The sequence below is a fragment of the Charadrius vociferus genome, unplaced genomic scaffold, assembly GCF_000708025.1.
Source record: "Charadrius vociferus isolate BGI_N301 unplaced genomic scaffold, ASM70802v2 scaffold125, whole genome shotgun sequence".
Classification (NCBI taxonomy): Eukaryota; Metazoa; Chordata; class Aves; order Charadriiformes; family Charadriidae; genus Charadrius; species Charadrius vociferus.
The window spans coordinates 1,848,210-1,864,925 of record NW_009649036.1 but is presented as its reverse complement, the minus strand read 5'-3'; the positions used below and the strand labels follow the sequence as shown (position 1 = coordinate 1,864,925).

Genomic DNA, 16,716 nt, shown 5'->3' with positions numbered 1-16,716 from the left:
ACGAGCGGCAGCTCCGCACCAACCCCAAGGTGAGACCCGCGCCCCCAAAATACGGCTGAAAGGGGGTGCGGGGGTGGGTCCCGCAGGGCAAAGCCTTTCGCCCTTCATTCACCGCCCCTTCTGCCCTCCTTTGGGGTCCGGGACCCCTGCAACAGCCCTCCGTTCGGGTGCGGGTTTTATTCTGATGGGGAGTGGGGAGGGATGAATGAAGTCACGGAGCATCCCTCCCAAATGCCCCCGTGTTCTGTTACTCAGCAAAAAAGTGTATATATAGTACATGTATAAAAATACTATACATTTTGTGCATATATATATGGCGTGTGTATGTATCTAGTGTATTTATATACACTATATATACAGTATAGTGTATATATGTACACTATATATACTATAGTACTACACTATACAATATAGTATAGTATAACACCATACACACACACACTATATATATATATATATTTACTTCAAACAGCCCCAGATTATCCTTCCCACAGGGGCAGTGCCACCCCACCCCCAGCACACCCCTCAGGCAGCTCCGCACCCGGTCCCCGGTCCCCCGTCCACCCCACCGGCAGCACCAGGACACCGGTGGGAAGCCGTGGAGAAAGTCCTGCAGCCGGCAAGGAGGTCTCTCTGTCCCAGCTACTGTTGCGCTGAGTGTTCTGGAGGGTGAGGGGCTTCCCAAAGCAGCTCCCCAAATGCAAGGAGAAATTGTAACGGAGCCGCTGCTGGTTGGACCCCGGGACAGAGGGCTGCATTGAAGCAGAAGTTTCATCCACGCTGTTTTTGATTCTTAAACTTCTCCATCACCCACATGAAAACAGGCTGAAAGGAAGCATCTTTAAAGTTGCACCTTCTAGCAAACTAGGGTAGCCTAAATGCAGTGCATGATTTGTGCTTTTTCTTTCTTTAAAGACAGTGCTTCTGCTTTCTCCTTTTTCTTTTCATGCTGAGTAAAGACCACCTTGCCAGCTCGCTGCCTGAATGGAGGAGATTTTGTTAAGTAGTTTCCAGAAAATAAAAAATGTGGCAGAATTCCCCCCTCCCTTCTCCCTGAAAGAATCTGAAATTGAGAGTGTATTGGAGAAGCAAATTTTGGCTCTTCAATCTGACCAAGATGGGAATGTAGCAGAGTGCCAGGGGTCGCGCTAAGCACACTGCAGGGGTCTGCATGCAGGGGTTGAGGAGCAGACTTGTGTATCTCGTTTGCGATGTGCAGCCTCGCGTCTCCACAGTCGTAGTTACACCAGTGTGGTGCTGTCCCTTGAAAGGTGGATTAAGTTGCAAGCTCGGGATTTGGGGGTTTCCTTTATTCCCCTTGGCAGCTTGTGGGCTCAGAAGGGTGGTCGGGGCAAGAAGCAGGATGGTAAGTCTGACAAGTTTTGGATTAAATTGTTGGCACCGCTCAGAAGCGGTAGCCATGAAGCTGCAGTGCTGGATGGTGCCTGATAGCGAAGCGAGTGAAACGTTGGCCTGGGAGGCAGCTTTGCAAACTTCACCTTTCCCTGGGGGTGCTGCTGCCAGGCTCCCCACGGAGCGGGGCATGGGTACGGAGAGGTGCACCCTGAGCACCCAGCAGTGTGAGCGCCGGGGCTTCTCTAAACCTTTCTCCGTCTTCAGGCGGGTTGGGGGTAGTTGGTGAAATGCCCTTAGGAAGTGGGGTGAAGACGCCGTGTTGCCGCAGAGGGTTCAGCGTGGCTGTCCCTGAGCACAGCCCGAGAGCCCCATTTCGGCCATCTCCAGCAGAGATGGGAGGTGGGAGGTGGGTGGTGAGCCGTGCCACCAGCACACCTGGGCTCGGCAACTTTTGCAGCATCCTCAGTTTGAAACTGGGCTGCGACTGCAACATCTCTGGGAGTAGTTTGAGTGGGGTTTTTTTTGTTTGTTTTTACTTCTCAATTGTGTCTTCTCCCTCCTTTCTGGAAGTCTGGTGGGAAGTGGAGGATTGCACCTGCCCGGGGGCTGGATTGCAATTTCTGCAGGGAGGCACCCAGAGCTTCAGCAGCGATGCCCGTGAATGTCACTCAGAAGCCTGTTTTGATTTAGTATCTGATAAAGATACACAGGGCTGTGTGTCGGCAGCGCGTTGGACTTGCATGGTCTTGCAAATATAATCCGTTTCCTCCAGCTTGTACCTTGCATCTCTAAGTGTGGGCTGTTTACCCTGGGATATTGATTGCTGATGACTGAATCTGATTTACCAGACGAGACCAAGCAGAAAGAATGTATTATTTTTTTTTAATGTAACTGCATTCTCTGGTAGTAATTGAGTTTAACTAAGCAGAAAACAACATAGAAAAAACCTCAGTCCAATTATTTTCCTTACCTTAAGGAGCTTATGTACAACCAATACAAAATAATAAGAAAAGTTGTTTAAGTCCCATTAGGAAAACAGATCGTTTTGAGAGACTGAAGTATGTATAGCTGTCGCTTTGGTTTTCCCTTTTCCCCCCAGTTTAATGTCTGTGGAGCTGAGCGGTTATACTCTCCTTTTAATTTTTGTACTAAAGTCTCGCCGTCTTTAAAAGCGTTCAGGATTTTATGCTGAAATAGGTTAGTTGTAGCAACAGAGTAGGAACCCGCTGGATCTAAGGCTTGGGATCCAGTATGCATTTATGAGTGGACACTTAGGGAGCCGTTTAACCCTTCCTGTTTCCGTCGCCTTCTCGCAGCATACTTGCTCATGTTCGTGCAATTAGACATATAGCACGCTAATAGGTGCCACCTAACTAGAAGAAAAAAAAAACAAAAAACCTGAACAATTTTGTTCTGAATGGTCTTAAAATTTTATGTTCTGTCTAGCGGCTTCTCTGTGTGGGGTAGCGGTTCTTCCTGCTAAATCTATAGTATGGAAAAGGCATAGTTCAGGCTCCTTACACCATGAAACAACACTGAATCAGCTGGCAGCTTCACTCTACCCCCAAAATCCCCAGTGTGTTGGACTAAAAATAATCTACTTTCTGTAGTAGAGTGGGCTGGCATATAAACATCTCGGCAGCTACGCATCTGGCTGTTCTAGCAAGGTCTAGCTGCAGGAAAAAGAAATTATTTTTTTTTTCTCTCTTGTTTCCTAAGATAATCACATCATTGTACAGCCCAGGATTCATTTTAGCTCTTAAAAGATTATATAGCTGGGTCAGACTTAATCCAGAAATGTATATATAAAGCACTGCCCACGATGACATTTGTGTTCAGCCAGAGTGATTTGTGGATTTTTTTTTTTCTTTTCTTTTTTCTTTAATTGTTGTCTCAGAGGAAGAAATTTGAGCAGAGGGATGGCAGCCTTCCTTCAGCTGCCTTGACAGCAATAATAATCTCTGAGATAAGGCCTAAGGGGGATTAATTCCAAAGTCAATTTGTCGCTCTCGTTCTGGCCATCGAACGCATCGGTGGGGTATACAGCCAGCACGGGGACCGGGCTATAGGTTTGGTTGGGTAAAATGACAATGTGGTATGTCAGCTGCTAAAAAGATCTGCTTTCTGGCTTTTTAAACTTTTCCCTTTCTATGCTTAAATTTAAGTGTAGGGCCGGAAGAACTCGCCCAATCTTTTAGTGAAGAAACTTTTAGGGGAGTGACTGATGAGCCTGATGTTAGCAGCTGTGCAGCAGGACCCGGTTGTCCCTGTCCTGGACCCCGTCCCAGGGAGCAGAGCAGCCAGACACTGCTCCTTGTCTGCGCTCCTGTCGCGCTTCTTTCTGTAAGCACTCAGCCTGACGAGATGATGTACAGTTCTCTCTTCTCTGCGCTTGTAAATAGAATTGGTTTTGGTTTTGGCAGTCTCTTAAATATGACAGAGGAGGTTTAATACTATGCCCAACCCTACAATGGTTTTGGGATGGTCTGGTGCATCTGGTGAAATACCAGATCTGTGTTCCGGCTGGTGCCTGTGAGGGACAAACTCTGCGGAGGCTGTCCAGCGATTCCTCTGGAAGCAGCCCCAGGTGCTGCAGGTAAACCCCACTGCTCTCCTGCCTCCCATCTCACCTGGGGCACTCATCACTGCCTCCAGCCTCTGGGAGGGGTTGGTTTGGTCACTCCTGGTGGGTTCATCTGTGCTGACAGATGCAGGTGAAAACCAGACCTGATGCTCAGCTCCAGCTCCCTTGGTACTGTCAGCTGGGAGGGGAGCGTTCTTCTGTACTAATGGAGTGAGTGTCCCGTCCCCCCCCCCGCTCCTCTCCTGCCACTGCGGGACGGCTGTGGCAGGGCTTCCTCCCTTCCAGGCCATGAAAATAACCAAGTAATGTGCGGAGATGCCCACACACAAAGCTCAGAGAATCTCCTACATTGCTTGGTGTGGTGGGTTGACCCTGGCTGGACGTCAGGTGCCCACCAAAGCTGCTTTGTCTCTCCCCCCTCCTCAGCTGGGCAGGAGAGAGAAATTATAACGAAAGGATCGTGGGTTGAGATAAGGACAGGGAGATCATGCAGCAATTACTGTCACGGGCAAATCAGAATCGACTCAGGCAAATTAATTTAGTTTATTACTGATCAAATCAGAGAAGGGTAATGAGAAATAAAACCAAACCTTAAAACACCTTCCCCCCACACCTCCCTCCTTCCCAGGCTCAGCTTCACTCCCAAATTCTCTACCTCCTCCCCCCAAAACATGCAGGGCGATGGGGAATGGGGATTGCGGTCTCTTCATCACATGTTGTCTCTGCTACTCCTTCCTTCTCACACTCCTCCCCTGCTCCAGAGTGGGGCCCCTCCCACAGGAGACAGTCCTCCTCGAACTTCTCCAACGTGAGTCCTTTCCATGGGCTGCAGTTCTTCACAAACTGCCCCAGTGTGGGTCCCTTCCACGGGGTGCAGTCCTTCAGGAACAGATTGCTCTAGCATGGGCCACCCATGGGGTCACAAGTCCTGCCAGCAAACCTGCTCCAGTATGGGCTCCTCTCCATGGCGTCACAGGTCCTGCCAGGAGCCTGCTCCAGCATGGGATTCCCATGGGGTCACAGCCTCCTTCAGGCATCCATCTGCTCCAGTGTGGGGTCCTCCACAGGCTGCAGGTGGATATCTGCTCCACCATTAACCTCTGTGGGCTGCAGGGCAACAGCCCACCTCACCATTGTCTTCACCATGGGCTGCAAGGGGAATCTCTGCTCCAGCGCCTGGGGCACCTTCTTCTCCTCCTTCTTCACTGATCTTGGTGCCTGTGGACTTGTTTGTCTCATATTCTCACTCATCTCCTCCAGCTGCTGTGTCACACCAGCTTTTTCCCCTTCTTAAATACGTTATCACACAGACGCTACCACTGTTGCTGATGGGCTCAGCCTTGGCCAGCAGTAGGTCTCTCTTGGAGCTGGCTGGCATTGGGTCTGTCAGACATGGGGGAAACTTCTAGCAGCTTCTCACAGAGGCCACCCTGTAGCCCCCTGCTACCAAAACCTTGCCATGCAAATGCAATACACTTGAAGCTCGAGGGCTGGCAATTGTTGGCTTTAGTGGTGCACTGTATTTTTGCAATGATACTTATCTAGAGCACCCTTTCCACTCCTTCATTTCATCACAAGCTTCCCAACTTGCACGATACATGATGTGGAGGCTGTCTGCCTTGCCAAGCAAATGGTACGTGCTATGTCCCATAGCTCACCAGCAGCCAGGAGAATGGTCCTTGACAAGTCGCTTGGAGACTGAGGCTGGAGACTTGCTTCTTAGTGCCACCAGTCTGTCTTCTGATGGGCTGACTTGATTCTACTGTGGGCCCTTACATCTGTTTGCATTTGAGACTTTCTTGGTCTCATCTCAGAGACAGTGTGTTTTAGGCTTGAGACAGCTTACCTCAGAGCCTACCAAGTCTGGCTTCTTTTTCATAAAAATGTGACTGAATTAGGCAAGAATTAGTCTTTGAAAAGCATGAAATGCAACCTGGAAACTAAGCCATGGTCAAGAGTTCACTCCTCTGTCCCTTCTCTGTGATATGGAAGAATATCTGCTCTGACAAAGTGTTCAGAAGGACCGGGAGTCTTCCCAGGCATCTGCAAAGACACTGGAGTGTGAGCATCCAGCATGAAACACAAATACAAATCTTAGAAAACCTTGGTGAAAAGGTGTATTAGTTGTTCACTGACATTTTTACTGAATTGAATCCTAAGTCGTCTATCCAAACACTGGCTTTGATTGAAGGGGGAATATTATTAGCCTGATACTGATTTTGAGCTGTGTAATTGAGACTGTATTTGAATTACATAATAATTTTATCGTTGCTATGACATAGCGTAGGAGGTGCAATTACGGCACCATGTATCAATAGATCCGCTGAAAAGGCCTCCGCTCCATTAGATTTATTCTGAATGTCTAATCTTAAGTGCTATTCTCCAACTTCATTGTAACTTGTTTAAGACAAAAAATCAAAGAAATACAGAGTGGGACACTTCCACTGAAAATGGATGTTGCTGCACAGGCTGCAGGTGAGCACAAGGCATCCTAGCTTGCTTTCAAACACTTGGCGTTTGTTTATGTTTTGATGGTAGGATTTCATGCCGTGTCTTCTGGGGAGGACTGCAGAATTAACCTTTCAGAAAGAGCCTGTTGCCAGAGGCGGAGGTTGTTTCAGGTTCATCCACCAACTTACAGCAGCGAAAGTTGCCAGGTTATGATTCCCTTTTATCCACGTGCTGACTGTGCTTTGGAGGGTGGTACAGCTGATCAAGCTGATCAAATCCCCAAGAAGTGTGCCTGGGAGGCAGAGAAAAGAGAGATCCACCACCTACGTGCATCAGAAGGGGTCAAAGTGAACATCAGGTTGGTGGGAACTGTGCTGGCATCCTGGGGAGGCAGTTGAGCTCTGGTGTTCACTCAGCAGGTGGTAAGTCCATATTGGAGTTGGACCTTGTGTGTTCACTGTAGCACAGGGCCTTCATCACGTTGAGGAGATGTTTCAGGGTGACCCTTGGGATTTATATGATGATGATTTTGCCTCGGGCAAGGAGCACTCCTCTCTTCAAAACTGTTAATCCTTGACAGATTCAAGCAATGAGGTCCCATTGATTTGTGGCAAGTTCCCGTGTGCCTCCTTTGTGTTTTCCACAAGAAGATAAAGAGGAAGAGATGGGAATGAATACAGCATGTTTTCTGTCAGCTGTCATTGGGATTACTTATGTAGAGTGGTGTGAAGTTTGAGTTACGGAGAGCATATTCACTGTTGTCCCCAAATTCCAGGTGTCCCTCCTGAAAGTACTGGCAGTACTCCCATACACTGTCTTGCCTTGGCATGGGAGAAGATGGATGTGTTGATCGGAGAAGCTGTCTGTGGGACCCTTTACATCTTCCAAACCAGGCAAAATCCCTGCCCTGAAAAACTCCATTTTCAATAACTTATCTTGAGCTAAACCCGTAGGGACTGACATAAAAAATTGTGAAGTCCTCTGTGATGGAGCTGTCCTTGGAGACTGTTACAGCTTGCTATTTGTCCGTTCAGATGGACATCTCTTGGGAAAAGAGATCTCCGCAGTTGTTTTTAAGGCTGAAACTCAGGATGGGGATAAACAATGGTTCACCAAGTTGTGAACTTTGTGAAAGATTCATGTATTATCTGGGGTGGTGGGGTGGTGGAAGGTCTCTGAAGGATCTGGAGAATGTTTGGCCAGGAGAGGAGTGGTGAGGTGGTCGTGCTTTCATAGCAGAGGACAGGAGTAGGCTCAGCCACTAGGAAGAAACATTTCAGAAGAGACAGAGGAGATGTGTACTGGAGCTGGTCCCACAGGAAGAGGAGATTGTGAGATCACTGAGGAGACTTAGGTAGAAGAATGTATATTGGTACCTAGTTGTTTTGTCTAGGTCTGCATTTTGTGTTCTGGCTAAATCACAGAAACACAGAATGGTAGGGGTTGGAAGTGACCTTCAGAGATCATCTAGTCCAACCCCCCTGCCAAAGCAGGTTCACCTACAGCAGGTTGGACAGGAACGCATCCAGACAGGTTTTGAATATCTCCAGAGAAGGAGACTCCCCAGCCTCTCTGGGCAGCCTGTTCCAGTGCTCTGCCACCCTCAAAGTAAAGAAGTTTTCTGTCATGGTGAGATGGAACTTCCTGTGTTCCAGTTTGTGGCTGTTGCCCCTTGTGCTGTCGTTGGGCACCACTGAAGAGAGCCTGTCCCCATCCTCTTGACACCTGCCCTTTAGATATTCAACAGCATTGATGAGATCCCCTCTTAGTCTTCTCTTCTCCAGGCGAGACAGCCCCAGGTCTCTCAGCCTTTCCTCATATGAGACGTGCTCCACTCCCTTGATCATCTTTGTAGCTCTCCGCTGGAGTCTCTCCAGTAGTTCTTTGCCTTTGTTGAACCGGGGAGCCCAGAACTGCGCACAGTACTCCAGATGTGGCCTCACCAGGGCAGAGTAGAGGGGGACGATGACCTCCCTCGACCTGCTGGCAATACCAATAGCGGTTGATTTGTGTTGTGATTTAAACCCAGCCAGCAACTAGGACCATGCAGCTGCTTGAACACTCCTCCGTCCCCCTCCTCCCAAGTAGGGTAGGGAGAAGAGTGAGAAAAGTAGGGGGGGGAAAACAAAAAAAACCCAACCCCAAACTCATAGGTTGAGATAAAGACAGTTTAATAGAACAGTAATGGAAGAGGAAAATAATGACAACAACAACAACAATAATAATAATGGTAAAAGGATATACAAGATAAACTAATACAACACAAGTTGCTCTCACCACCTAATGATTGGTTGCCCATCCCATTGCAAGCAGTGATCACGGATTCCTGCCTTCTGGCCAACTCCCATTTATATATTGAGCACGATGTCTATGGTATGATGGAGATGGATTTGTAGGTCTGTACAGCTTGGGTATAGCGTGCAGCTGGGGGCACAGTAGGCCCCTGTGAAACCTCACCAGATGGAGAGGGAGAGGAAGCACTCTGTGGGCACAGTGAGTCATGGTGATCTTTATTTTCAGGTTAGAGAGGGTATCTCTCTCCTTGATGTTATTGCCTTCAGGATATTGTGAAGAAACTCATGTTGTGATCATATGTGGGGATGCCTTTTAGGGGCACCCCACACACTGCACCTCCTGCTGCCTCATCCTGCCAAAGTATGAGGCTTTTTAGCTACCTTCACAGTCACTTTTTTTCTGCTTGCAGCGCTTAGTTTTAAAGGAATTAAAGATCTGTGTGTACACCTTGAGCCTTGCTGTCCATAAGTCCTCCTGGGTGAAATGCCTTTATGTTATCCAAGGATCAGTTAAGCTATGTTACTCAGTTTGGTTCAAAACCTCCTGTAATGATCTCCTTTAATTAACTCCAGTATGGAGGTCTGGTAACAATAGGAGGGATTGTGCTTGGACACTGAGATCCTGATACTGCTGACATTGGATTCAGTGGACAATTTGTTTTATCTTGTTTAACTCCCTGTGGCCTAGAGGGAAGGGTGGCGCGTCAAAGACGAGACTTGGAAACAAGGTTCTGTGCTTTGCTTGTGACCCAGAGTGGAGTCTCTGAAAGCGCAGTCCCAAGTGCACCAAGCTGAGGGAGGAACTTCCCTTGATCAGTTCGGGCTTTGAAGCAGATGTGTGAGGGTGAGATCTGCAGATAGCTCAGCTGCACGCTCAACTCTTGTTGACTTCTATACAGCAGGAGCAGATGCTGCACCTTTCTGCTGAAGTGGGGCTTTGAACTTTCTGTGCTTGTTTCCCTGTGTTGTAAGAGCAGAAGAATACTTGTCTTTTGCCAAGGGATATCGGCCAGGTATCAGATAACCCACCATCTGGGAAAGCTTGCTGGAATATTTTGGTTATTTCTTAACATGGTGCTAAACAAAACTTGTGATTATGTGCCTCACTGAAAATAGGAAGTAATTCCAATCCAATCCATGCAGCTGGCTAGGAATACTCAAAATGAAATGATCATTTTTGCATTCATCATGCAAAAACCCAAGGTGTTACATGGCATGTTGATTTGATAATGGGACAAAACATGATAAAGCCTGTATTTTGTTTCTGAATGCTGGCATATTCTTTTCCTTACTCCTTATTGCAGGGGGTAACTAGAAATTGAATTAAAGTTCAGCTAACTTTTCTTTTTTGTTTCTTTGGACCTCGTACTTATTATTCTTTGCCCATTTCAGTCGCACCGGTATTATTAGGAAAATGCAGAGAAAGTGATGCCCTGTGTTCTTGCGCACAGAAGTAACTCTGTTTTGCAATGTGTGTTGGCAGTGTTCGTACATCCCTCCCTGTGCGAGAGATGATCAGGAGAACTCTGAGAATGTCACGTACAAGCAGAAATACTGGAAAGAGAAAGTGGGTTCGCAACCATTTACATGCTATTTTAACCAGCACTTGAGGTAAGTAATCTACATTTGCATAGGCAGAAGTGCTTATGCATCTGTTTAACAGCTGTCCATTGGTTCTGTTTGAAAATATATAGAAGTGCATGCATATATATACACACACACCCCCATATAGCGATGTGGTTTGTCACACAGAGTTTAGTGCAGAATTTTGCAAGATAACTCTATTGATGAAAAGCAACGTAGAAAGCAAAGTGTTTTTACCGCTTGAAGTAAAAATATAAAACTCCTTTTCCCTTAAAACATGCCATTTTATGGCAAAAAAACATCTTGGCTTTTAATGCTTAGATGTAAAATTTCTGGCTTGGATACTAATGTTCCTTCCCTCCATGGAAGAGAAATCCTACTGTGTTGATGAGGGGTTGGAGGAAATGAGGAGATCAGTAAATAGTACAAATCAACTCAGGAATTGTGTTCATGGAGGATTAGTGAATCAGGTATGAGTAATAAACATTCACAGAACTGCCCGTTTTCATAGATGCTTGCAGAGTAGAGTTGTAACTTAAAGCATCTCCTCCACTGTTTCAATTCTTACTTTTACTACCAATGTTGATGTGACTTACGTGTATATAAGGGTGACGTGTGGTTTCCTCCCTTCAGATCTACTGATTTCCCATTTACAGATTTCCCATTTAGGGAAGAGGAGGGAGTCCTTTTGCCTGTCTCTTTCTGATGATGATGTGCCAGGAAACAAAAGGTGATGTGGCAGCAGCAACTTACTGCTGCTCTGCCTCTCTGGGAGGACTTGGGAGAACAGCAGTGATTGGGATGATGGGTTCATGTAGAGAAGGAGGTGGGAAGAGAATATTTAAGATCTCCAGATCAGCCAAGGTTTTATGGGATTTAGACTCCAGTTCTGGAGGCACATGGCACTTGCTTAATTTGATCAGCACAAGTAATTTTGGTAGAGCTAAGGAGCTGCTCTTGGTTGCTAAGTTAAGCACTCAAATAAATGTCTGCCACATCAGGGACTAAAGGAGGAGGTTGGTCCTACCCCCCACCAGCACTTGGAAGTTGAACAGATGAGGAAGACCTAGGTGGGAATAGCTTGGTGCCTGCTGGTGCAATTCAGGCCTCCGTGTAGGAGTGCTGGCATCAGATATTTAAGTTTATTAAGACACACAGGAGGAAAATGGATGCCAGTGTATGCTAGGACCTTGGAGGAACTGGGTAGCAGGAGCAGGGTGGCAGGCAGAGAGATATTCAACTCTTCTGTCAGTGGCTGACTGGGTGCCTTGGGGGCTTCAGGTTTGTCCTAGGCTGGCTATGATTGTTGTCCCCTCCCTGGAGAGACCATAGACCTGGTCGATGTGCCCAGGATGATAGTCTGTTGTCCCTGGTTAACTCTTTGCAGAGGGAAACCACCAATGCTTTGTAACAAAACCTAGCTTCTTACCGTGGTGAAAGAAGCACTGTCTACAGCGTGCAGAGGCTAAAACTTAGGGTACCAGGGGCAGTGTGATGATTTTTGCTTCTCTGGGCAGGCAGGTGCTGCCAGTTCCCCATGCTGCTGAGACCTGGGACCTCCAGCAGCCCCTGCCTGAGTGAGCAGGATAGTCAGAAATATGGGATCTTCTGCAGGAGATGTCATGGCTGGGATTCGTCTGAGCTGGTGTGGACTGATCGGGTGCAGGCACCTCGGTGGTAGGTGTCCAGAGCTAGGTGAGCTGGGTATCATGTCACATTTCTAGGTGAAACGAAGGCATAATTTTCTGAGGCTGCACACTGCCTAGGGTCTGCCAGTTATGTAGGTTGACGCTGAAGAATTTTGCGGCACTCAGGCAAGATTTCTTCCTTATAGTTGCAGCATCCCATACTGTTAGATGTTCTTGCCAAGTGCAACGGCTGCCTTTTGCTGATCATACAACAATTTATATATAGCAGAAGAGAGGCTCGCTGCCAGAGATACTTGAAGACAGCCTAAGCTGTAATGTGTATCCCATCTATTTTCTTCTGGAGATAAGAATCAGTTTTGAGAGATGTGTTGCTGACTAGGAATGTGCTTGCTTAGGTATACTTTTAGAGTTACGATGACTAAACAGCTTGTGAAGCAGTAAAAAGCCATACAAACTGAGGAAAACATCTGTTCACTTCAAAACAGAAGTGGGCATATTTTATCAGTATTTCTTTAACTTTGTGGATGAGCTAACTCATCTGTGTCAGTCTGTATAAAACATAGAATATAGTGGTAGGTTCCTCAGGGAAAGTGGTATTTACAATATTAATACTCTCTCTTTTGAAATGACAGAATAAAATTCTAGGTATATATCTAAGCAATGAATGAACATTGTCTCCTCTTCATCAAACTTAATTTAGTGTCATTCTCAGAGTTGTTGCTTCATGCCAAGCACACTGTTAGGTGACACCTCTCTTCAGTTTGGCGGGGCACATTTCAACAGGCTGCTTTGAAAAGAAGAAGAAAGTGGTGCCATTTGTACAGTTCAAAGTTATACGAAATGGGTGAGAAGCAGACTTGGCAATTTCAAACATTCTCTGTTAATATAAATGGAGAGGCCCAGCACAACTACCTGTCTGACATTTATCTTAGGGAACCAATGCGCAGCTTCGCTTGGAGCTCAGCACTTTACTGAAAAACGAGGTTTTGCTTTTCCATGGTAGACACTTACCGTTAAGTGTCCCACTCTTCTCTGGCAAGCTTTGCAAGGCCAAGCGATGCAAGCTGCGTGGGAAAGTTGCTTTTCCAGACCTCTGGTGGAGGTACCTGCCTGCTGGCGTGATGATACTCTCCCTGGTCTGTAGGGAGCCCTGCCCAGCAGAAACCAATCCCCAGTGTTTCAGAGCACAAAATAAACAACAAATTCAGATAAAGTTCTCGGGCTGTTGCCAAAGGTTTGAGAAGGCGCTGAGCTCTAGTGCTTCAGTGTGCACGGATCTCACATCGGGTGTCCCAGGGGGTCTGTAGTCACGAACACGTTCCAGGTCTCACTGACATCAACAACAAGAGCAAAAAGAGAGAAACCAAGATCTCCATCAGCTCAGACCCCTCAGTCTCATGCCGTGCAGAGATAGGTAGAGCAACATATGTTCTTATTAGTGACTCATTTATGTGGCATTGTTGCTTTTTAGCTCTGGGTTCGTCCAGTGTGGCAAGAACGCTCAGTGGTTCCTTTGCCACAACGCAGCAGATGAGCCAGCCGTGCTTTATACTTCTCTGTGTTTGCTGCAGGATGCCGTACACAAATTCACCTGAGATTTGGAGACCAAACACTCTCTAGTGATTAGCGACCACCCGTACGGTGTTGGGGTACCCTGCAGGCCATTTATTTGGGAATAATTACCTGCAGAAGCCAAGGGTGCTCAGGTAATAGTGCTGCTCATTCATGGATGGTGGAACAGCAATTTTGGTTTTGCTCTGGTACTTCACAAAGTTTTCTAGATTAATTCCCTCCAGTCAGAAAATGGTGTTGCTATTTCGTATCCTTTCTCGTAGGATAGCACTGTCCCTGCGTGCAGCCGTCCGGCTGAGGATCTCTGTGTCTTACAACAATAGGGGAAAAAACCTACTGATGAGTGCTTGTCATAGCGAAGGGATGTGAATAATTGTGGGGAAAATAAGTGTATGCAGATTGCAAACATCTTGAAATCCAGATACTTTTTTAATATAAAAAATATTTGTAAGGTTTCCCTATCCCGTGCCCTTGCCTCCACCAGCTTTCACTGTGTCACATAAATTGCACAGTGATGAGTGAAATGTTTATGTGCCTGTAACTTTTTGGTCCTCCATGACTTTTTCGTAAACCTTGTGCTGCAGTTCTTCCCATGACGTTCAGTAATTGCACCGAAGGCTGTGACGGAGGCCTGCTTTATCCAGTGTCTCTTTGAACTGCTTGGCAGCGCCTAACAGGGATGTGTTGTGTAATGCAACAACTAATCCAGTTACCCCTGGTCAGAGCCCCACAAGGCTGCAGCCCTGAGCAAAAAGTCCTGCTAAAAATAAGTAGTGGTTTCACCTTTTAGCAATGAAAACAAAATTGCTCCCTCCTTGCCTGTTCAGCGAAAGGGAAAAGTGTGTGTTCAGAATTAAGACAGAGACTTCTTTACGGTTTCTTTTTAGTTTGTTCATTTTTCTTTCACCCTGGGGCTGCTGCTGGGCAGTGGTGGTGGTGCTGCACAGTGGCCATCCCAGTTAGCAGCAGAACCAGGTCCCAATACCTGACCAGGGCTTGAAAGTATTCAGGTTTTTTTTCCCTCTTTTGTCCCGCTATGTCTCTCTCTTGCCCCTGCTGCTGTTTTGTGCACCAATAACTGGTGTTAGGAGTTTGGGTGCATCCCCTCGAGAGGCTTTGCGTTTACTGGAGAGCTGAATGGCAGCAACGCTAGAGACAAGAGATGGTCCATAACCGAACTTAGGGGTGATATGTGCAACCCCTCTGGTCAATGTCTTTGAACTGAAGTATTATATGGAAGTCATAGAGCAAAGATCAGTTTATTAAATGCACCATTCTTGCAGGGACAAGACAATATCTTTAATTATATCTGCTGATTTTCACAAGGAAAAGAAACACCTTTCCAGGCATGGCATAAGTCCTTTGAGTTTGGCATTGCTGACTCAGCACCAGGGGAGTGATGCTGTGGGGCCTTCCAGCAAAGCTGTGTCCCTGTCATGAGAGGGTTTTCTCCAGGGATGGGGGCACCTTCCCTTTTCTGTTTCCAAACCAAACAACAAGCCTTCAGACTCTGGGAATAGGCAGGTCACCTCTACAAAAGTAGCAAGAAAAAGTCAAAACTGCAGTTTGGACACATACTGACCTTGCCATGCAAAACCAAGAGAGTTATGTTTCAAGTGTCCTGATAGCTATTTGTTTCTCTTCCCAAGGAGAGGGATGGTTTGATGAAGAAGTACAGCCCTCTTCTTTTTGCTGCTTGCCTGTTGCAAGCATCTCTCTCCCTTCCCTCTGCCACCATGCCCTTGTTTTCTCTGCCCAGCCCTGCCAGCCTCTTCTGCTGCTCCGGTGGCAGCTCTGTGGCTCCTTTGCAGGCTCCTGCTCTCCTTGCTTCTGCTATTGATAACAGTTATAGTTTTAGAGGTGGAATCCAGAGATTTCAGCTAAAATTTTCTGCTCGTTTGGCCTGTATCTAGCTTTCCCAGATGGCCACAGTATTTTCCTGCTGCTGTGTGCTTTCTGTTTCATGGGCAGGTGACAGCTACCCAAACGCTCTTTCTCCTGAAGGCCCTTTAGGCTGTCTGGTTCCTGAACTCCTGGACATCTCTGTGCTGGTGCAGCACTGTGCTGGGGGTCTGCCCCCGCTGGCACAGCCCAGCTCTGGTTCCTCTCGTCTCACAGCACAGCCGTTGTGATTATCTCAGGGCTTGGAAGTAACTGTGATGGGTCACATAAACATCACAGCTCACTGCCAGCCGCTTTGCTCTTTTGGTGATGCTCTCTGTCTGTGCTTGGCAAGATAAGTATCTCTGTGCACATTTCTGATTCAAAAACACGCGAGGCAGCTCTCCTGTATTAATCACAGCGTAAACCTTGGAGCGAAAGCCAAAGGTTTTTGTACAAGGACAGCAGGATGGATCCAGGTCTTGCTGATGCCCGAGGGGGCTGATGCAGCACCCCAGTGACGAGCTCAGCCCAGAGCAAGACGCTGCAGCGTCATGCCCAGCAGAGTGTCCCACAGGCCAAGCAGGGCTTCCGCAGTCCTGGCTGCTGCTCGGGTTCTCTCTGCAAGCAGATTTTGTTCCTTATCCCTCAGGGTTCATTGCAGGATTGCTTAGGAGTTGTCCCAGGGATGTTCCCCAAACACTCTGCAGGCTCAGAAGTTGGAGGACAGCTGCTCTGCGCATCTTGCTGGTTCCTTCAGAGACTTGCCGGGTGGTGGTGGCATTCTGCTCTGCCTGAGAATTCATTTCTCAGGAGGTGGAGGATAGCTCTTCCCCTAAACTGATGCTGCCATGTGAGGATAACAAACAGCCTGGAAGAAATGAAATCCAGCCTCTGTAGGCTAACCTGTTAATTAATCACTAATGACTTTGCTTTATATAATTCATCTGATTAATTCTGATTCTCACTCTCTCTGTCTCCTCGTAATTTATCCCCAGTCTTTCCTTTTGGACCTTGCAGATCTCCCATGAAACCTATGGTTTTTAGCCTGGTACAGAGCACCTGGAAACAAACACAAACATGTTTATTCTTCAGGTTTTTAGCTAGATGGCCTCCCCGGCCCTCACTCACACTGCCCACCATGCCGGTCCCTGGCTGCAGAGCCAGGACTTGCAAGTCAGGCTTTCAAACCACTCCCCTTGTGCCTCCCTGCCCCTCTTTCCAAGGAGCAAGTGAAAACCTGGGGATGAGCCCAGTTACCTCGTTCATGGGGCACAGCATGGGGGGCCCATGGTGAACCCCCAAAACCCTGCGGTTACCTCTGCACATCTCCTGCAGAGCCGCT

General features: G+C 47.3%; 1 protein-coding gene across 1 annotated transcript in view; it reads left to right on the top strand.

The window, feature by feature from the left end:
* The first annotated feature begins 8,755 nt into the window (after positions 1 to 8,755).
* KCNMB4 (potassium large conductance calcium-activated channel, subfamily M, beta member 4) overlaps positions 8,756 to 16,716 on the top strand; it is an 11,961-nt gene continuing 4,000 nt past the window's right edge. Inside the window, exons 1-2 of the mRNA XM_009887831.1 lie at positions 8,756 to 8,764; positions 10,169 to 10,296. Of these exons, the coding sequence (XP_009886133.1) occupies positions 8,756 to 8,764; positions 10,169 to 10,296 (137 nt within the window). The remainder of the gene's footprint in view (positions 8,765 to 10,168; positions 10,297 to 16,716) is intronic.